The sequence below is a fragment of the Staurois parvus genome, unplaced genomic scaffold (assembly GCF_062004578.1).
Source record: "Staurois parvus isolate SC_StPar_1 unplaced genomic scaffold, SC_StPar_1.0 ptg000549l, whole genome shotgun sequence".
NCBI lineage: Eukaryota > Metazoa > Chordata > Amphibia > Anura > Ranidae > Staurois > Staurois parvus.
The window spans coordinates 7778434-7802153 of record NW_028318345.1 but is presented as its reverse complement, the minus strand read 5'-3'; the positions used below and the strand labels follow the sequence as shown (position 1 = coordinate 7802153).

Here is a 23720-nt window from a genome sequence, read left to right as displayed (position 1 = left end):
CACCCGCACTTCCATTCCTGTACCTCTTTAACATCCTTCCCAGTTATACACTCAAAGCTCAGGCACTAGGATACGCATTTCTCTTTAGAAATAGCACCCTCACAACCATATCTAGGTAACTCTAGAAATGAGAAACTTTAGAACAATGTCAAGGTCAGTGTAAGCATGTTATGTCATAAAGTCTACATATCTGTTCAAGTAAAGCTGAATCCATTTGTCTGTTAACTATTTTTGCCATTTTCAGCACCACCAGTCCTCTGTAGGCAGAATGACATTCAGTGTTATTCTACTCCTATTCTGTGAGCCCAATCTGTCATTCACACACCCTCACGGTTTACATCATTACACAGGCTGAACTCACAATACATGTAAGTGGTGCTCACATGTCATTATGTGAGTTCCTCTCAGTATAGGAGGAATCACCGCCCCTTCCACCCCAACAAAAGAAAGGAGGGACACCCTGTTACATCACCAGGCTGCTGTAAAAAGGTGTTTTTTTTTTAAGACAGGGGGAACAGGGGTTTCAGAAAAGGTGAGGAGGGCAGTAAAGGTAGAAAAGTTCCATGCAGGAGTTTCAGTTTAAATGACAGAACCTACATTTAAGTTAAGATGCAACTTTGAAAAAAACACTACCAGATACAGTATATAAACAATTTCACTCACAACACTTCATGCCAAAGCACTGGGTGCTTGGTAGTGTTTAACCCTAAATGTAAAACATAAAACAAGGAATAAGACCATATGAACAATTATAGGGTGTAGCCTTGTTAGGGATAATATACAAGACCAAAAAAAAATTAAAAAAAACTAGCTATGAGCTAGCAGGAAGTAACTATCAGTGGATTCAGGAAGAACAGAGGACTGTTTTTTATATTGAACAGTATGTGAAATGTTGAAAAAAATCTATACCCATGATGAGGCTCTCCAAGTATGTTCAACCTTACCCTAGAGAATATAATGAGAAAGATAATATATACATCCTAAATGCACTATAAGGAAATGAAAGGTATGGCACACAATACATGCTGATAATGCTGTGGTCATGGAAACATACTTTAAAAAAAAAAAGGTGAACAAAGTATTGTAAGAATAAGAAAAAGTTGGCTTGACAGTGATTTTAATGAAGGAAGCAAATGGAAAAACGTGATGAAAACTTGTTGTAGAGAGCAGAGATATGAAAGAGTAAAATCATTCTGCTATTTGGCCTCCACAATACATGAAGAAAACATTCTGTTTTGGGAAATAAAAGCAAGACTTTTATGATTCACTAAAAACATTTATGAGATCAAGGATTTTGTCACAGAAATTTTACATTTAGATTTAGTATTGTCATTGGCTGCTATGGGTTACTGCACTAAAGATAGATAACTATGGAATAAGGTCACATTTGACCAAATCACCTGTGAAAGTCATTTACAAACATTTGTGAATTTCTCCCCTATTTTATACCTTATTTTGCTCCCATACATTGTTATCTGTTTACATATTAACAGCTTCACAGCCGCCCTATAGCAGAAATATTGCTACAGGGTGGCACGGGTGCGCAAAATCACATATATATATACGTGGTTTTGTATTAACGCGTCCTACCTGCACCACCATTCGCGGCCGTGGCTGTCAATCACTGGATCCTGGCCGGTGATTATCCGCTGGTGGCTGGTGATTACCGACTATCACCGACGGGCAGGAGGGCTGCTTTGTTTACTAACAGCCCTCCTCCCTGTCGGCTTGAGCACACTGCTCTGGATGGCTGTGCACAGCCATCCAGAGCAGTGTGCATAAAGTGAAGCACACCCCCCGCCCCCTAGTAAAACACTACACTACAAGCACAGTTAGCCCTTTGATCGCCCGTCATGTTAACCCCTTCCTGCCCAGTGCCATAAGTACAGTGTCAGTGTTTTTTTTTTTTTAGAACTGATCACTGTATTGGTGTCGCTGAGGATGTCAGTGACATCAAGTTAGTTCCCCCCAGTGTCAGAATGCCCGCCGCAGTCCTGCTATAAGTCGCTGATTGCCACCATTATTAGTAAAAAAAAAATAAATTCCAGTATCTATACCACGCTATAACTTTCAAGTAAACCAATTCATTTACACGTATTGGGATTTTTTTTAGCAAAGACATGTCGCAGAATACATTTTGGCCTAAATTTATGACGAAATTTGATTTTTAACATTTTTTTACTGGACATGTTTAACCGCTTCTGTGCAGCACTATACCAGCATTTACATTAGTATAGTGTCCCCAAAAACGCAGAGTTAGCGGGATCAGCCCTGGCACCTTTCAGCACCTGCGTTTAGACCCTACGCTTACACACCCCCCCCACCTGCTCCCCCAGCAAGTGCAGTGTCAGTAGGTCACTGTCACTTGATACATTGCACAAATGTACAGTGTTCACAGTATCACGCCTGATCTCTGTTAGCACTCGCCAGTAAATTTTTTTGTAGCGGTTCAAGCAGTCCCTGACAGCCAGGTGCTCTTTTTCCCATGAGTCACACTAGGTACCTATAAATTTAGTGGCCAAAATGTCAATGGAAAGGTACTCTAGCGAAGAGGCCTACAGATTTCTGAGCATGCCAGATGAGAATAAAGGGGAAGACTCACTGACACAATCAGCCTCAGAATACGAACCTGTAAAAAGCAGCAGCACCCTGACAGCTCAGATGATGGAAAAGATGTCCCTGCTAAGATCAGGCATACCCGACCCCGTTCCCAGGTTGCTGAGATGTTACAATTAGCATGAGGACACTCCGTACTAGTGCCGCTCTACCTTTTGGTGAACTGGCAAACACCAGCGGCCTAGTACATCCTGGTCTTTCACATACCAGCACTGCAGTATCACTTGGTGACGTGGCAAATCCCATAAGTGCAGTATAAGCTGGTATGGTGGCGAGCACAAGTAGTGTCCCACAGCCACCAAGAATTTGCACACAGGCACGTAGAGCCCTTAGTATCCCTCCAAATGAGCTTGCAAATCCCGATTGGCAGCCCACAAATTCTGCAGCACCCGTACTTCCCCCATTCACTGCCCAACCCGAAATTCAAGTGGAAACAGCAAATTTAAATACTCCCCTTGATTTTTTGGAGCTGTTTTTCACAGACTGCAGTGATTGTGGATCAAAGCAATTTATATACACAACAGTTTATCACCGCCAACCCAAATTCAAACCATGCCAGACCGTTCACATGGAAAACCATTACGGTTTCCGAATTTACCGTTTTTTGGGGCCTAAACCTCAACATGGGCATTACTAAAAAAATGAATTGCGGTTGTATTGATCCACAGACCCGATTCATCATATGCCCGTGTTCTCTGCTGCCATTGCCAGGCATAGATATTAGAGTATAATGTGTTTTATGCATTTCAATGACAACACACTCTGTCGTCCTCGGGGTGACCCTGAATTTGACCGCATCCACAAAATTCGACCCCTCGCAAATCACCTTAACCAAACATTTGCAGATGTCTATACACCCCAGCAAAACATCTGCATTGATGAATCCCTCATTAATTTTTCTGGCCGCCTTGCATTCAAACAATTTCTCCACAGCAAGCGAGCCAGATATGGGGTAAAGATATATAAGATCTGTGAGAGGGCAACAAGCTATACATATAAGTTTTGGAAAAGATAGTCACATGGAGCCCCCCAGATGCCCAGACTACATGGGGAGCAGTGGCAAGATAGTTTTGGACTTGGTGTCATCCTTTTTCCATAAGGGATACCACTTATACGTGGACAATTGTTATTCAAGCATGCCGCTATATAGACTTTTGTACAATCTTGGAATTGGAGCATGTAGCACCGTGCGACCTAATCGCCAGGGCTTCCCCTAATGGCTTGTAAATACCCGTCTTAAAAAGAGGGAAAAAGCCTGCTTGAGAAATGAGGATGTCATTCAGTTAGAGTACCGACTTGTTTATTCTGACAGCAACAGGGTCTTGCTCTCAGAATATACATAAGTAGGTGTGTGCAGTGCTGTTGGATGAGATTTTTCATCCGCAGTTAAAAAAAAAAAAAAAAGAGCATATATTCCGAAGCATGGGGGCCTAAGGTGGCCAGTGGGTGGATGGCACCTATGCTTCAGCAAATATATTTTATAATGTTTTTTGGCACATTCCATGTGTGCCCACCATTAGAAGTGGGTGGATGCAGGGTGGTATATTCTAATGGTGGGCATACCACACACTTTTTCTGGAAAAGATTTCTTATCTTTTTTTCATTCAGCCCACAGGCTGCATAAAAAAACGAACATAGCATATACACCCAACAAGGACCAGGGACATACTGGTACATCACTGTACTTTGAGTGGTAATACCAGGATGATGCCTGCAGCTGCCTAAATTTATGATGAAATCTTAGTTTTTGGGATATTTTTTATCTGTTTTTTTTTCAAAACTTCCTGTCTTTTTTTGTTTATAGCGCAAAAAATAAAAAGCACACAGGTGATCAAATACCACTGAAAGAAAGCTCTATTTGTGTGAAAAAAGGACATAAATTTCATTTATGTGCAGCATTGCATGACTGCGCAATTGTCAGTTAAACTAATGCAGTGCTGTATAGCAAAAAATGGCATAAATTGCAGTATCTATAACATAGTTGTAGACGCTATAACTTTCAAACAAAGCAATCAATATGCACTTTTTCGGATTTTTTTTTTACCAAAAACATGTAGCAGAATAAATTTTGGCCTAAATGTATGACTAACTTTGAGTTTACTATACATTTTTTATATCCGAAAGTAAAAAATATTGGTTTTTTTTCAAAATTTTCTGTCTTTTTTTGTTTATAACACAAAAAATAAAAAAGCGCACAGGTGATGAAATACCACCAAAAGAAAGCTCTATTTGTGTGGGAAAAAAGGATGTGAATTTCGTTTGAGTACAACATTGCATGAGCGTGCAACTACCAGTTGAAATAGTACAGCGCCGAATAGCAAAAAAGGCCTGGTCAGTAAGGGGGGGTAAATCCTCAGGAGGGCAAGTGGTTAATCTAGACTGTCTCTCGAGTAACATCCCTGAACTTTCAGTCAGGGAGCACACATTGTAACATCAGGCAGTCATCACTTGACAATATGCATAGGGACTACATGTCCCATGAGCCCTTGCATGGTGCTCATACCACAACATAAGCATGCTTGTGTAATGAAACTGCATTTGATTTGATGGATCATGGAGTAATACCAAGTAACTAATCTATGGTTTAAATTCATGTTAATTCTTAAAGTAGTTATATTTCCACAAGGTTGGAAGTACCATTATCACACCAATCAGAATGATCAAAATATATTTAATCAGATTCAGCTGTCTTTCAACAAGCAGTTAAAATACTTTGGCAGAGCTCCCAGCTCTGAATCGGGTAACCATTATGGAAAAATGGGTGCTGAATGCTTTCAGGAGCTCATCCTATGCTACACAGGCACAAATCCAAAGCCAAGGACCAAAATATCCAAAAGCTGGTAATTTTATTCATTCAGCAAATATGAATAGAAAGCCCACACGTGGGACTTGCTCCACTTTCACCCACATTGTTGTGCTTAAAGTGGTATTAAAGGTTTAGTTTTTTGTTTTTTTTTAAATAACGAACATGTTAGACTTACCTGCTCTGTGCAGTGGTTTTGCACAGAGCAGCCCCAATCCTCCTCTTCCTGGGTCCCCCTGCCAGCGCTCCTGGTTCCTCCCCCTTGACCAGTGCCCCCAACAGCAGGTCGCTTGCTATGGGGGCACTGGTGCGTGCTCGCTCCCGAGCCCAGTTCTATCTGTCCACAAGATGCTCGTCCCCGCCCTCGCTCTCTCATCGGCTCACTGGCTTTGATTGACAGCAGTAGGAGTTAATGTCTCCCACTGCTGTCTCAGCCAATGAGGAGAGAGCCCCAGGACAGCCAAGGCTCCCGTGCACAGCACTGGATAAAGATAGGGCTCAAGTACGTACAAACAAAAAATGCATGAAGGTAAGAAACCTTCAGCCTTTACAACCACTTTAATCATAAAGGTGAAGAGAAGCAGACACAGAGATACATACGTATATACACAATGTAATTAGCATTTGATGATAATTTGGGCAGAGTTGGAGAGACATCAATAGGATACATGATGATGCATGACAGAATATACATGCTGGTTGCTTTAAAATGTCACCACATGATAATTACACAGTGCATTTAATGTTTCTCCTTAACTGCTCCTCTTTAACTCTTTGATTAAAGTGACACTAAACAATATCCTTATTATAAAAAAAACAAGCACATCCACTACTTAAAGTGGAACTACGCTGCATCTGAGCACCACAAACCAAAAATGCTCTTTAATTCAATGTTATTACTCAAAGAAAAAACTCCCACATCCATCCATGTATCCATGCTTTATTTTGCTGATAAATAATTTTGAACCCCCCCCCCAAGCATTTCTGGCAGTGGCCACCTTGAGTAAGTTTATTTCCTGGAATCCATCTGCCCTTAGCTCAGGCATTGGCTTAGCTGAGAACCCTCCCTTCCCTCCTGAAGACTCCTGTGATGTATGACATCATTTGTCTAGGAATGGAAACCAGGAAATAACTGAAGAAATGCAAAAAGAAAAAGTTTAAAACAAGTAAATATGATATACTTTCCTACCCATTTACTAATGCTAGCAGCATAAGGATTACAAATAGTCAGTGTTGACTGAGAGAACGAAGTTCCACTTTAACCACTTCCTGGTTTTCAGGTGCATAAGCACACGCCCCCTATTAACCTTTCCTGTGGTGGGACACAGCATGAGTTTGTAAGCAGGTTGTAACCAATGATTTTGGCTCTATACCTGCTGATCAGCTGCGACTGGCCACAATCACAGCTGATCAGAACTCTACACAGACAGTGATCTGGCTGTTTCTTCTCCTTGAAATCAACTCTGACTTTAGGGAGAACAAAGCCACCTGATCTGTGAGATAAAGTAGCACACATTACACTTTTTAGGCACACAGATAACTCCTTCCCAGGCAGTGGCATTACTCCAGTGCACAGTATTATCACTGATCACTGTATTAGTGTATCAGTGTCAGTTAGTCAGTAAATGTCCCTCCCAGCCAGTGTCCATTAGCGACAGACTACCTGCCACAGTATCACAGTCACACTATAAGTCGCTGATCACCGCCATTACAGTATAGCGTCTATAGATGCATAAATTCCAGTATATATATTATAGTTGGCAGACACTATAACTTTAACAAAAACCAATTAATATACACTTATTTGGATTTTTTTTTACCAAAGACCCTATTCATGCTACACATTCCATGTTCACAGTCTCTGGTCCATGTAGAGAGTGAACAAGAGAAGGTGGCTACATTTCTACATACAGTAGGACCATGGAGAACAAACATAGCCACCCTCTAACAGGAAGCCAGAGAACACCAGCAAAAACAAAAGGGATTTGGAGATATGGAGGAGGCTGAGATCAACAGAAGGTACTTTTTGTGAGTTAAGAATGTATAGTTGAATAGAATTTTTTCTTTGTTGACCAGAGCTTTGAGTCACTGTAAAGCAGTTCTAAAGTCTATTTTTTTTTACCTTAATGTCTTCCCTAAACACTTACCTGACTCCTCTCGCCACTCCTGAGCTATCCTGGCTACAGTATCACTTCCTTGTCTCACAAAAGACGTAAGTAGTGTGAGCCATAGGCTCTTACTACTGTCAGTCCAACGTCTGTTAGGAGGGAACAGGCTTACGGCACTGTGTGTGCTTGGATGCACACGTTGCCCCTCCCATAGGGCGTTATCAAGACCAAGCAAGATCAAGGTCTTGATAACGCCCTATGGGAGGGGCGAAACGCGTTGACGCATTTCCGGTCCACACTCTATGCGCCTGACGTCATTTCCGGTGAGTGGAACGCACGCGGAGCGGTGCGTTCCAGCGGCCATCTTGGTTCATTGTTTGGTCTAAGAGGAGTTTTGTCCTTGTTCCATTGTGGATGTGAGAGTCCTGGAAGGAAAAGGTTGTATATCTGCTGGAACTGAAGCCTGTTATACATAATAAACATGCCTTTAGCAAGTGATTAACATGTGAGTGGCCTTAATCTCTATTTGGAATAAGTTACTATGGTGTGACAATATTATGCTATGTGAGTTTTTTTCTTTTGGTTGGATGGTGGAGTCTATTCGGAGGGTGAAGATTTTCCCTAGCGTGGCACCAAAGAGGGTTTAGGATCCCTAAAATTCCTTAAAAGGTCTTTTACTCACCAAGTTCTGGTGAGTGTATTCAATGTTGGTGTGTGCACTGGTGGAAGGTGAAAATATTTTTTGAAGAAAAGAAGTTGGCACTTTCATTATATTATTTTTTTATTTCTACAATTTAATTATGTCTTCAGCACATGGACTTTTGGGTGTTTTTGTTTATTATTAAGGAGAAACACGAATAATTTATGCACTTATTTTAATGATTTATTATATTGATTAATTATCTAAATTTGCGCTGTTTATTTATATTTATATTGTTTGTGTTTTCACGATTGGCACAGCAGCATTTTTAGAGTGTTATTTGGAAAGCTTTGGCGCAGGAATAAGTTTTTTTGTTTAAACAGTTGGGAAATAGAACCCTTCCAATCTCAGAGACCTGGAGCAGTTGGTGAAAGAAGAATGGTCCAAAATTCCAGTAGAGAGGTGGAAGAAACTCATTGATGGTTACAGGAAGCAAATTATTTCAGGTATTTTTTCCAAGGGGTGTGCTACAAAATATTACATTGAGGATACAAACAATTTTGCCCAGTCCATTTTGGGGGTTTTGTGTGGAATGTGTCAGATTTGGCTTTTTGTTTCTCCATTTTTTTGTGTCATACCAATACAAATGAAATAAACATGAAAATGCCTAAGCATTTGTAAGTGCAGCAATTTTCCAGCAAAAGCGGTACATATCTGACAGAAATGCAGGGGTGCCAATATTTTTGGCCGTGACAGTATAATCTCTTTTTTTAAGAAAAAAAAATCTTCAATATCACTTTAAAAGGATAAGTTCACCTTTTTAAAAAAAATAAAAAAGCACTTTTTTTGAAGGTAAAAAAAAAATGTGCATTTATTATATTTTGTTTGTGGAGCCTCTAAACCAGGCATGTCCAAAGTCCAGCCCGCCGGCCATTTACGGCCCGGGGGTCGGTTTAATACGGCCCTCCAACAGCCCTCCCTGCTCTGTGTAATGTGGCCCTCCCTTCTATGGCAGACAGTCTTCTGCTTGAGAGCAGAGGGCAGTGCGCATGCCTGACTGCGGCACGTTCTCCCTGGTCTGTGTAAATGCGGCTGTCGCATGGCCCTCCCTTCTGTGGCAGACAGTCTTCTGCTTGAGAGCAGTGCGCATGCGTGACTGCGCCGCACTGGGAGCAACAGAGGGCGGTGACGTCAGGGCCGGGCTTCCAGCGTGAAGTGTGTTTCTCTTCCCCTCCCGGCTGCCGAGCAGAGACTTCAGCTCCAGCTACCTTTTTCACCCTTCACATTAGTGCAGGTAAGTTTTTTTTAAATTTTCAATACATTGTGAAAACTCAGCTGTCAGTTGATCTTAATGTTATGAAATGAAAAGTATGTTGTTTGCACTTAACTTGGCATAAAATAATTTATTTGCATTTAATTGTAATGGTTCAACGAATGTTCGGAAAAATGTTCGGCCCTCCACCATGTTCACTTCATCCAATCTGGCCCTCTTTGAAAAAAAGTTTGGACACCCCTGCTCTAAACTAAAGCATTGCACCAGTGATCAGCAGATCACTGGTGCCATGCAGGTCTCTCCCTGACTTGTCAGTATATTTGTTTCCTCATACATCCTGTACGAGCGAGCAGATACTACTGACAGGAAGGCTCAATGAACTACCACGGCGCTGTGGGGTGCTGTGGATTGCCATGGTACTTCGTTAAAAACTACAAGCCAACAGCCACAAAGGCTGCCGGGACTTGTAGAGTTCCCATTCACAGAATGCTGTGAATGAATGTTGCAGCTGGGCAGGCCGAGCCCTGCATGGCCATTTTTTTTTTTTTTTAAATTGTGACAGCTAGTGGGGAGAAGATCCCTCGCTAGCTATCACAGTGGAGATCAGGGGTTGCGGGGGCCGGTCAGATAGTAACATCAATATAGGTGTAACATGTAAAGGTGAACTTATCCTTTAGGCCCAGTCTTGTGGGTGAAATTTGTCAATGAATGAGATCCCAAATGGGAATCTCTGTTCACATTGTCCAGATGAATAAAGTTACCAGGATTTGTTTTGTTTTTTTAGGAGTATAGTCTTTTAATTTGCATTTAAGCGGTTAAAATATGTCTTGATATGAGTTGCATGGATTCCTGATGCAAATCACTGATTCAAGTTATTCAACAAGCATATTTTACATATCTGCAGATTTAGTTATTTTTGTGTTTTCTATGTGCAGCTTTATTATGTGAAGCTTAGTAGTAATTAAACATCTAGTTTTCGCTCACAGAGGTTCCGGTAACCTGGTCTAGGGGGGGGTTCAGTTTTGTATAGGTTTTGTTATGTTAATTGGCCCTGCAAGGCCGCTGACTTCTTTTGAAGTTATTTTCTATTTGTATTACTTTTTCTGTATGTGTTTGTTGTATGCATGCATACATTTCAATAAAAATAGCATCTAGTTTTCAGTGTAAATTAAAAATTATGTTTGGCATTTGCACAAGCTGCAAGCACAGCTACGTATTCACTGACAAGAAGTGATGACATAAACCTCATTTCATGGAAACCATACAAGTCCTGATTTGCCTTTACTGTCAGATAAGGTAAAGGGATCTCAGCAAACGTATTTGGTTAACAACAAAGAATCTTGAGTGGAAACACACAGTGTTCAGTCCTTTCTAATGCAAGTATTTATGGTAATCAGACCAAGTACAGTTATATCCTGTTGTGTTGTAACACTTTTATAAACCCTGAACCAGGTTAAAGTGTTTGTAAAGTCCATTAAAAAAAACAAAAAAACACCATGCCATACTTACTTGCTCTGTGCAATGGTATTGCACCAAGCTGCCCCAATCCTCCCCTTCTGGGGTCCCTTGCCTACACTCCTGGCTCCTCCTCTTCTTAGTGTGCCACCATAGGAAGCTGCTTGCAAGTGTCTATGGACATAAACAGTGAGGATTGGCCCCGGTCCCTTGTCACAGGATTTGACTGACAGCAGTGGAAGCCAATGGCTCCCACTACTTTCAGCAAGGTCTGTGAGAGAAGAGGAGAGAGCTGCTACAGAGGTGCACAGTGCTGGACTGAGATTGGGCCCAGGTAAATATAAGGTGTGTATGGGTTGGAGGGAATACACATCATGAAACAGGGAATGCATTAAGGTAAAAATGTTTAGGGTTTACAGCCACTTTAAAGTCTGTGAGGGTTTTTTAGAGATACATTAAAGTGGAAGTTCAGGATGGATCTTACTAAACTTAAACCTTTTCCCACCCCCCTTCTTACCTATTCTGAGGGCACTCTAGTCACATGATTGGCTCACAGTGTCTGGCTTCAGGGGAGTGGAGGGACGGCCAACAATGGATGCCCCATTGTAAGCCTATGGGTGACGTCACTGCACAGGCATTACAGCCATTGTAGACGATCTCTCTTCTCCCCTGAAGTAGGCCACTGGACAGATCACATGACCAGACCGGCACACCCTCAGAATAAGTATAAGCATCCGCTTTCAACAGGGTAGTTAGCATAGGGTTTACAAGGGGGGGGGGGGCAGTTTTAGGCTTAGTTAGATTGATCCTAGACTTCTTTGTTGGCAGTGGGTCGCACAATCTAGTTTTTAGATCTGCAGTACACGCTGACTACCTGCTGGCTGCATAATGTTTCCTGTCATGTTTCACACTCAATAACCTTTGGTTGATAATATGATCTCACCTGTAAAAAAAGTTAAATTAAATGGTAGCAGAAGATACAAGTTTTTCTGTTTTTGTTATGTCATACAGAGTAACAAATATGTTCTCTCAGTAAAATGGCAAACATATCGATGTATTCAGGCTACAATATAAATCCATGTTCTTGGGAACCCTCTTGGAGAACTTTAGTGCCACTGAGCAATAGCAATCATATTTCAGAGCTATTTGTCTGTTTCAAATTTTATATCCTAAACATAGCTGTCTACATGAATCAGACTGTTTTGCAATGTGTTTTATTGAACGGTATTATTACATAGCCAAGAGAAATAGCAATAAAGATTTTCCACCCACTCTCCTTTCTTAACGGAGGTCTCCATTATAAAGAAAAAATGATTTCTATTGCATGGTTTAAAATTCTGTTTCTGAAGCTGTGATACCGGTTGATATACAAATTAGCTCATCTTCCAACCCCGACAACCAGTATAATTTGTTGTCTGTGATGAACCTGCTGTAAGATATCATTGGCTGACTACTATAGCTAATCACACATTAAAGTGTAACTAAAGGCAAAACTTTTTTTTACTAGAGTGCAGAGGGATTAGAATACCTGTCAGATTTTATTCCTGTCTGTGTCCCTTTAGTGAGATGCACCTCTCTATTTGTTATGTTTACCATTATCATCGAAAAAGCAAAAGTAAAAGAAAATACTAAATTTGGGTTGACATTAGAACACTAATAGAGGGGAAATCTTCCACTAGTACACTAGTTCTGGCGACCTAGGTGACAGCCTAGGATTTCCTCACTTTGGGGGAATTATCTCTCTCTTCCTGTTTTGGCTAAGGGACAGGAAGTGAAGGGAAATCAATCCAATGGGACACATATTGCAATAGAAAAACTGAGGGGTTTTAACCCTAACTTACTCTGTTTAAAACCTAATGCCAATACAGGGGGCTTAATCAACTAACAGATATGTTGGCTATTGGGGTATAAATCCCAAACAACAAGTAAATGGTATGCTTACTGAATTTACTATGCACCTATGATGCTACAGCATCTGAAAGCACGTTTTTGAAAAGGGCACTATTCAATTGAATGGGCCTCCCTCCACTCCAATTTATGCTAAATAAGCTCATGTAGCAAATTTTGGACATGAGCCAAAAGCAATTTGTGCACAAAATGTGTGAATGCTAGCAGCGTTTGCAGAAGCGCTACGGCCAAGTGTGAACAGGGTTTAAAGTGACTGTAAAGTCTTACATTTTTTAAAAAATACCAAACAGGTTTATACTTACCTGTTCTGTGCCATGAAATTGCAGAGAAGCCCCAATCCTCCTTCTCGGGTCCCTCACCAATGCTCCTGGCTCCTCCTGTTCTTGGTGTGTGACCAAAGGAAGCCGCTTCCTATAGTGGCATACCTGCAGACTTGACCCGGAGCCATGCTGCCTGTGTCCATTCACACAAACAGCAAGGCTCAGCCCTTATATTTTGAAACCAATGGTTACTGCTGCAATTAGTAAAGCCTGTGAGAGAGGAGAGAACTGCTGCAGACAGGCACAGCACTGGATCAAGATCAGGCTCAAGTAAGTATCTGGGAGGTGAGGTGGCAAGGAATGCATTAGGGTAAAAAATGTTTAGGTTTTAGAACCACTTTAAGGGAAATTTAAAAAACCTTAAAGTGGTATTAAACCCAAAAACAAAAAAAGGTAATATATTGAAGCTTACTAATCCTTAAATCCCCTTTATTTCATCTGATGTTCCTACAAGTAACACACTTCCTGTCTTCAGCTCGAGATACATAGGCACTAAGTCAGCTGGTTCAGCAGGAACCCATTAGTAGAACGAAAAAAAATTAAACATGTATACCCAGTTTTAAGGTGTCTAAATTCTAGATGAAGTAATAAAGCAGACATCTTTGCACAGCATCATTGTCAGTCTGTGAAAAGGGTAGCTTTGTACTAGTAGATTTAGATGGACTTGACTAACAAATTGAAGTTGAGATCCAGCTGACACTTTATAAAGCAGCTACAGCAACCAGTTTTTTTTTCCTTTTGGGATAAAGATTTTACATATATGAATACAAGTTGATCCTTGTAAACACCCCTGTCAGTGGTAAATGCTTTTTCTCAACCCCTTAACTGCTACTAGAGCTTAATACCACTTTAATTTGTTAAAATCTTCAGTGAATTGTATGAGGATAACTGTACTGTGTATGCACAAATCTTCTGTGCGCATGTGCAGAAGTTTAAGCACTGGCTGCCATACAAGACTCCATATGCTGGCACTTGTAATACAGACTCCTATGATTAGTGATCTGAGCATACAGTTAGGTCCATATATATTTGGACACAGGCACAATTTTAGTTAGGTATTTACCAAAACATATTCATGCTATAGTTATAGAATGCATATGGGCTGAAAGTGCACACTCTCAGTTTAATTTGAGGGTATGTACATCCAAATTGGAGGAAGGGTTTAGGAATTACAGCTCTTAAGAGTAGTCACCCCCCCCCCTTTTTTCAAGGGACCAAAAGTAATTGGACAATTGAGTCAAAAGCTGTGTCATGGCCAGGTGTGGGATACTCTGTTATTTCTTCATCAATTGAGCAGGTAAAAGGTCTGGAGTTGATTCTAAGTGTGGTATTTGCATTTGGAATCTATTGCTGTGAACATACATCATGCGTTTAAAGGAGCTCTCCATGCAAGTGAAACAGGCCATCGCAAGGCTTCAAAAACTAAACAAATCCATTAGAGAGATTGCAGCAACATTAGGAGTGGCCAATTTAGCAGTTTGGTACATTCTGAGGAAACAAGAACGCAGTTGTGAGCTCAGCAACATAAAAAGGTATGGACATCCACCAAAAACAACAGTGGTGGATGGTCGCAGGATCCTCCCTATGGTAAAGAAAAACCCATTCACAACATCCAGACAAGTGAAGGACACTCTCCAGGAGGTGGGTGTATCATTGTCAAAGTCTACAATCAAGAGAAGACTTCACGAGAGCAAATACAGAGGGTTCACCACAAGGTGCAAACAATTCATAAGCCTGAAGAATAGACAAGCCAGAGTAAACCTTGACAAAAAACATCTAAAAAAGCCAGACCAGTTCTGGAAAAGCATTCTTTGGATGGATGAAACTAAGATTAATCTGTACCAGAATGACAGGAAGAAAAAAGTGTGGAGAAGGCTTGGAACAGCTTATAGTCCAAAGCACACATCTTCTGTAAAACATGGTGGAGGCAGTGTGATTGCATGGACATGCATAACTTCCAGTGGCACTGGGTCATTGTTGTTTATTGATGATGTGACAGAAGACAGAAGCAGCCGGATGAATTCTGCAGTGTTTAAAAATATACTGTCAGCCCAAATTCAGTCAAATGCAGCAAAGTTGATTGGACGGCTCTTCACAGTACAGATGGACAATGACCCAAAACACACTGCAAAAGCAACCCAGGAGCTTTTAAAGGAAAAGAAATGAAATATTCTGCAATGGCCGAGTCAATCACCTGATCTCAACCCAATTGAGCATGCATTTCACTTGCTGAAGGCAAAACTAAAGGCAGAAAGACCCAAAAACAAAAAGAACTGAAGACAGCTGCAGTTAGAGCCTGGCAAAGCATCAGAAAGGAGGAAACCCAGTCTTTGGTAATGTCCATGGGTTCCAGACTTCAGGCAGCCATTGCCAGTAAAGGATTCTCAACAAAACATTTGATTTATGATTATATTAAATTGTCCAATTACTTTTGGCCCCTTGAAAAAGGAGGGGATGGCTACTCTTAAGAGCTGTAATTCCTAAACCTTTCCTCCAAGTTGGATGTACATACCCTCAAATTAAACCTGAGAGTGTGCACTTTCAGCCCATATCCATTATCTAACTATAGCTTGAATGTTTTGTTAAATACCTGAAAAAAAATAAAATTATGCCTGTGTCCAAATATATATGGACCTAACTGTGTATTACCATCACAAAATTTGGGTAATGGTTTTTAACTCGACACATCTGTACTTTATAATATTTCATTTATGAAAATACGATGTTTACTAGAAGTGAACTAGATTAAAAAGGATTACAAGGTAAAACAGTTTTTAAGTGCAGGCAACCCGTGGTGCCTGTAAGTACCTTTGCTAGCTTTCATATTGAACTTTTTGTGCAAGTGAAGTCTCCTGTAGTCTAGACCAGTGGTCAACAAACTGTGGTTCGAGGGCTGGATGCGACCCTTTGCTAACCTTTATCTGGCCCTCGGGGCAGTTTTCCTCTCCATAATATGAGACACTGTTCCTCCCTCTAGTATCAGTAATGGGGCACTATTCCTCCCACTGACATCAACAGTGTGGAATAATTCCAGCCACTGACACTAATGATGGGGACACTATTCCTCCTTGTAGTATCATCGATGTGGCACTATTCCTCCCACTAGTATCAATGATGGGGCACTATTCTTCCTACTGAAACCAACAATGGGGCGCTATTCTTACACTGATACCAGTGATGGGTCACTATTCTTCCCACTGACACCAACAGTGGGGCATAATTCCTGCCACTGACACTAATTATGGGACACTATTTCTCCCACTAGTATCAATGATAGGGCACTATTCCTCCTACTGACAACAATGGGACACCATTCTTCCACTGACACCAATAGTGGGCACTATTCCTCCCACTAATACCAATGATGGTGCACTACTACTTCTATTGAACACCAACCCTGATGTCATGTTTATTCTCACGGATGCTGAGCCCGGGACATTTTCTACCCCTACTGGCTACAATCTGGCCCCCCTAAATTTTGAAGAACAGTAAACTGGCCCTTTATTTGAAAAGTTTGGAGTCCCCTGGTCTAGACCAAAGCTGTACATTGGGCCTCACCCCTGTCATTTGCCTTTCAAAATACTTGTCCACTTAAAGTCTGACATTAGATGGGTGAATGACAGAAGGTCTCTCTATATGTCATAGAACTTGTGGAAGTAAGTGTGTGGGATCTTCATAAAGTAAGTTTACAAACTTTATGTTTCTCCAAATTATTAGGAATAGGCTAGAAATAATTGAAATACAATGTGGAAATGAATATATGATGTTAATTGTTTACCATAGATACATTTTAAAATGGTTTTGCACAGAACAGCCCCAATCCTCCTCTTCTGGGATCAGTCACTGGCTCTCCTGGCTCTACCTGCCTTCCGAGTACCCCCCCAGCAAGTCACTTGGAGGGAGGGGGGGGGGGGTGCTTGTGCAGCCTTGATCCCAAGCTGTGCGTCTATAGCCACACACAGCTTGGTCCCGCCCTCTGTTCTCTCATCAGTGGATTTCACAGCAGCAGGAGCCAACGACTCCTGCTGCTCTCACTGAGTCCAGTGAGGAGGAAGAGAGAGTAGTGCTCCTACTCCTGGGCACAGTGCTGGATTGAGATTGGGCTCAGGTAAGTACTTGGCAGGGGGACAGGGGGGAGCTGCCTTTACAACCACTTTACATTGATCACTTACACTTAGTGGGCTCTGGTGTCTTCCTTTATTCCCCTAACAAGACTCACACATTTACGAGAGTCTGCTCTGCTGAGATCTTCGCTGTACAACCTGAGCCTCTCCAAGACAATTTTCATTGTTGGGTCCCACTCTTTCCATGAATGTACACCATGAGCCCCATTTGTTCCAATGGAAATGTGTACTCTTATGCACTCGAGTACAGACTTTCAATTAGATGACTGGAGATCATGATGCATATGCACAGGTAGGAGCAAGACCTGATAGTGATTTTCAAGAAGAGACAAAGTAGGTCATACATACTGGATCTCAGTGGAGCCTGGTCAGGTAAGTGTGCAACATGTCTGCAGGGAAAAGCATCAGAGCCCACTAGACATAAGTCCATTAAAGCCTTTATTATGTGCCCCAACAGTAACCAGGCCCTTTGCAGCCCATGGCAGCTTTACTTCAGAGCTAGTTGCCAAGATTTTCCAGAGATGCATATATTAATCAATCCAATGACCTACAGTAACTTGTAATTTGAGAATTCAGTTCAAGTATGTTATAAAAATATAAACAGCGTTAATAAGCCAGATCATTCTTACTAAGCAAAGATACAGTACCATGTCATTATTTGATGTGCTTGTGAATAAATGGGAACTAGTTTAAAGCATTAATATAGATAAGATATAGTTATCTCCAATGACACTGCACAGATGCTATTACACACATAATGTAGGGATCACACTTGTACAGTATGATATACTGTACAGTTAAAGCCAAACTCCAGGCTCCCTTTAAAAAGCACAGTTTGTACCCATCGACCGATAACAGAAAACTGTGAGGTCGTAAAGTAAGTGCAGCTTAGTGGTATAATGACCTTCTCAAAGCTTAGGTCATATGATGCAGTGCAATGATTCAAAATGTTATAAAATGCTAAGTTATTTGATGATTCCCATTTTCCATACGAAGAGGGAATGCTACACGTTTGTCAAACACATCTCAGTGAATTGGGGCTAGCAGCTGTGTTGGGTAGTGGGACTTTATGATTACTTCAGGGATATCTATGGCCACAACAGACCTAGGGGACTGAATAATTACTTGTGTATAAACATTTTTCTAGTATACCCTTTAGACTTAAAAAACGCACAGGCAAAAGAACAAACAAAGAATTGAAAATCTTTTAGAAACCAGGAAATCTGACTGGCATGTTGTCTAATATAAGATAAAATATAACACTTCGGGTGAAATTTACTAAAACTGGCGCAATCAGACTCTATTGCATCTGTGAATGGTAGCCAAGCAGCTTTTAACATCAGCTTGTTCAATCAAGCTTTGATAATTAAACCTAGAAGCTGATTGGTTTCTATGCAGAGCTGCACCAGAATTTGCACTCTGCAGTTTTAGTAAATAACCACCTTATAATGACATTTATCAAGCCAACAGGCAACATAATTATATGGAAATGGGGCTCTCTCTCAGTTAGCAATGTCTATGTGGCAGTTTTTTTTGTATACTTGTGTCCCCTAACCGTGCAATCCTGGGCAGCCAACTGAGACAGATTTGGACAGGTCTGTGACAGAATTAACAGTGGAAATGAGACAAGTTTTCATTTTAAACAAATGCACATTCAGGAAAAGGTCAGGGCGGGTTTTTTTCTATCACAGCACTACATACTTTAAAGCAGCAGTGCAAAGAATTTATGAATGAAGCTGCAATGGTAAAAGTGTTTCGGTTTCGCTGCTCCTGTTTACTATTGCCTTCCTATGAAACAGAATTGATGAATGTTTCTACAAGCACAGAAATGCTTCAATTATCTATATTTTGTTTTTATTTCAGTATGTGTGTATATGATATCTTATTTCTATTTCAGACACCAAATTAGTAAACAGTAAAGACTGGTGTAAATAAACTAACCTACACACATTGAATCTACAAAACCCATTGTGGTGGCTCACTGGGCTAATATTAAGGTCCTTTCACATGGGTGTCATTGGTTCAGTCACATTTTTGCTAAAAAAAAAAAAATAATACTGATTCAGGTTACCTCAGTCTTCAACAGTTTGTAACATCTGTCTTCAGTTCAGTTTACATCACTGTATATTCATTTAATGTCCACAAAGCCAGAAAAGGATGTAAACCTTTTCTGTTTCTTTCTGCAGACAAACTGACTTGCATGCAAGCGGATGTAAACGGACATACATTCATTTACATCAGCCTACTCATTGGCATACATCGTGATTGTTTGGATCCATCTAAAAAACCTGACAGATGGATCCAGACTGACCGCCTGTGTGAAAGGGCCCTAGGATTATTGCTTGAGTAAATCACCACCTTGTGTTTCACACTCACATTTTGCATCTAACAACTCGAAAAGCTGAACATTGATCATTCTAAAGTAGTCAATGCTTTATTCACAAGGCATTTTTATTACACTGATCACTTCTTAAAACAAAAAACAACTACAACAGCTGCAACAGCCCAACTGCATGGTATTTAGCATGTACAGCTGTAGTTCAGGAACAAATTCTGGTAGTTGGTTGTTCCTGGAATATGAGCTGGAATTTGGATATGCTAAAGTTTTTATCCATTAGTGAACATGGGCCTCCCAGACTGCACAGGATCTTGTGGCTGACTCTTCTAACAATATGGCACACAGAGCAGAGACACACAGGCTGATTGAGGTTATAATGAGGGATGCAACATGACTGGAATGCTGGAGGGAAGTTCTTGCTTCATAGAACACTTACATCATTAGTGGAACAAAAGGTGCTCTGGGCTTTGTATTGATTATTAAAAACATATTTTACTGAGATATGTAAGTGAGTTTCCAGTTATGTCCCAGAATCTCAGACAAAGAAAAGATTTTGTTATAAACACAATCAATGTGTGTCAACGGCGCAGCAGGGATGACACAGACAAAATGTCCTGTAGGTGGACTTTATAAAGCTTTCCAAATGTGTTGGAGGCATTTAGATGCAACTCAGCACAAACATATGTAAATGAAGATAGTTTCTGTGTTATGTACCTTAGCAAGCCACGAAAGTCTGGCTTTACCTAACATCACCGCTGGGTGTAACAAAGGTAGTTCCTAGAGTCTCTTTACCTCTGGGTGAGTATAGAAAAAATACTTTTGTATGTGACATGATCCTAAAAAATAACTTTTAACCCCCTGATGGAGAAAAATTTCCTTTTTTTTTTTTTTTTTTTTTTTTTTTTTAAGAAAAGTAAATGGCATTCTAATTCAATTGATATGACATAAATAGTTACTAACACTCAAAATAACAAAAACACAATATTAATTCCAGCTATGTGGAATATTCACTGGATCTACTTTTTTCCCCTCTATCTCTGTATATGAATATGTATATATAGCATATGCTATGGATATATGTTTGGTATAAATCCCCATAAAAAAGGATCTAAACATTCAGCAGTTATTTGGTTTGTTACATGTCTGTCAGTGGCTTCGTTAATGTCACAATCATTGTTGGCACAGCTATACTGAATATTTATTTGCTCCATTCAGGTACAGAGCAATGTCAGACTTGCAGTCTTTATGCAGCTGTCTGCTATACTGGTATAGATTCAAATACAAGTTGAAACTGATTTTCCACTGCTGATTATTCATTGATGGAAGCAGTAACTACAGTGTAATTGATTCTGCATTGATTTGGTTGGCTAGACAGTACATGTTCTTATTGTAAACCTCTGGAACAGTTCTGTATTTTCCTGGAAGAGTTTTAGGTGTCCTGCATTTTAACTATTTATTTTCATGAACACTGTGTACTACACTCTCACCCTTCCCCCCTGGGTGGTACAACAGGCTGTTAGGATTTGCATTTATCACAGAGGTATCAAAGTCCACACTGAATTCTCCGGCTACATGTACTGAGGTTAAGTAAATTTGCAGATGAGATCTCTGTTCACTAAAGGATTCTCTTATTTGCTGTATGCTTTTTTACACAACATATTTCTGAGTAGTATATAGATCACGAAGTGTGAATGAGTCTGGTTTCAAGTGTTTACAATGAATAATCCCTAATTAGTTCAGTGTGAAGTGTGGAAGGGCTGGCTGTTGCCTATGTTGCATTCATAAAACATGGATCCCCGCCACAAGTTTTAGAGGAGGAGGATGCCTAGGAGCATCAGGGTAGTGTCACCACCTGCAGCTTATCACAAGACAGTGCCTCAAATCAATTACACCAGCTTTCTATGTATGCTGCTCCGATCCAAGGTTTACTGTCACATTCACACCATTCAGTCAAAGAATCCACCTCTGGAGGCAGAATGTGCGGTCATATTTCTGTTTCACTCATCAATATAATGTATGAATGCATTCAGTCACTGAAATGCCTAAAGAAGACGATTGCATTTAAATAGATCTGGTATTTTAGCTTGAACTAAATCGACCTGGTATTTTACACAAAGACCTGATGACACATAGATGATTGCTTATGTGGGATGAGGCTAAATCGCTGATATAAAATAATAAAAATTCCTTGTGACAGAATTTGTTACCCAAAATACTTGAAAGAGCCATCAAGGAGTTACTCAACCAGACTTTTTAACAACAGCATAGATAAATGTAACCCAAAAGTTTATAGATTTAATACACATTTAAATGAAAATACTACTGCACAGAGAGGAGTGTCTGAGGCAATGCTGGTATGCCATCACCAAAAGCGAAATATTTATCAGGGATTTGATCTATTATAACCTGAGAGGGTGCCCATATCTCCTGGTAACAACTGGTTCTTGACACTAAGTATTGTATAATACATGAGCTATGCTGTTCCAGGATAGATGACAAGAAGTCTGCTCAATCACAATTACCTTTTCCTTAAGGGACACAAAAGCAGGTTGTGTGGGTATTCATGTATCACTATGCTGCAAAAGAGGACAGCTTGTAGCTACCCATCTGTGCTGGAACTACAAGTCCCAGAACAATCTACAGGAATGCTGGGACTGTTGTGCAATATCAACTACAAGTACAAACTGCAACATTATAAACAAGCAAAGATAATTGTCCCTGGGTTATATTTATAACTGCTCTCTCTGGTAAACGATTCATTTCTCAACAGAAACTCGATGGCTTATCTGTAACCTGTGGATTTTGCAGCTAACTTGTGTGACATCTGTGCTTTAGTTCATAGTACAAGCACTGATTAAGCCTCACCACTACACACACATAAATACATTATTATTAGTATACAGGCTTTATTTAGCGCCAACAGTTTGCTCAGCGCTGTACATTATAATGGGAGAATGTACACGAGACAGCACAGTAACAATACAATACAAGAGGGGTTCTGTAGTTAATCTATCAGGATACCCAGCAACAAAAAACTCTCCAAATTATCTAATACATAGAGCTAAGCAAATAAATCTGATTTCATAAGTGTGTGTGTTTTGCACAGCATGCAGATATCACATGGACAGAGAGGTACATAGTGGAAAGGTGAAAAGTTAAAAAACATGCTACAAAATGGACTATGACCCTGAATACTGAAGCAGAACATTACACATGAAAATAAAGCACTCTAACCCCTGGTTGGGGAGTCATTTACCGGTCCCATGTCGATGTATCCGTATTTGCTAGCTATCCTGTCGGCTTCTTGGGCTCCCCCTGATATCCTCACAGCCCAGTGGTTGGTGTATATGCGAGCCCAGCATGTAGGTAAAGGGATTCCCAGCAGTGCAGTCAGGACGAAGAACACAGACCAGGTAAACAGCAACTTAAAAGCCATGATATGCCCTGCTGTCCCCTAAAAGAAAGTCCCCTGCTCCTCAAAGCGGGGGCTCCAAGCTGAGACAGGTGAAGATACACGCCAGAACTGTTTAAATCCAAATAAAGCCAAGCATATACTAAGAAAGTTCCCAGTTGCTGAATAAGGCACTTGTATAACCCTCTGCTTGTGATCTCACTTAGGGATTACCCTGCACTTTGACTCTAGTGTCTCCTGCTGCCAAGTGTTAATCTGGATGTCCTCTTTCTGCAGATCCTCCTCTTCAGTCCTGGGTCTTGTTTTGGGATACACTATGCCAGGGTTAGAGTGCTGACAATTCACAGTCCACACACGGTCTCTTTACTTCCCTGTATCTTCCTTTTAGTCTCTCTTAGTACATGAATGTGGAGTGGGAGTGAAAAAAGCAGATCTCTCTTTCTCCCTCTCCCTCTCTGCATAAATGACTGCCCCCCTCCAGCTCTCCTCCCGTCCGAAACCAACAGTACCCAGATGTAATAGAAAGGCGGAGGCTGCTAGCTTATTGTCCCTCCTACTCCTTCTAATATCCTATCCCCTCCTCCTGCTACTCACACACACAGTGCAGACAGATGCCCTCACCTATCTAGCAGCTCAATGTGAGGTACAAGAGGAGACTGTGTGGGTGGCAAGCTCAGAGGCTAAGGGTACCATCAACAACACAAACAAAGCAGGGGCTCCTAA

At 40.8% G+C, this 23720-nt stretch overlaps 1 protein-coding gene across 2 annotated transcripts in view; it reads right to left on the bottom strand.

Moving 5' to 3' along the window:
* PCSK5 (proprotein convertase subtilisin/kexin type 5) overlaps positions 1-23495 on the bottom strand; it is a 670507-nt gene extending 647012 nt beyond the window's left edge. Inside the window, exon 1 of one of the 2 annotated variants that reach the window (XM_089691090.1) lies at positions 22842-23495. In XM_089691090.1, the coding sequence (XP_089547216.1) occupies positions 22842-23021 (180 nt within the window). In that variant the 5' untranslated portion in view covers positions 23022-23495. The remainder of the gene's footprint in view (positions 1-22841) is intronic. The other variant, XM_089691088.1, reaches the window with a different exon arrangement.
* Between the last annotated feature and the right edge of the window lie 225 nt (positions 23496-23720).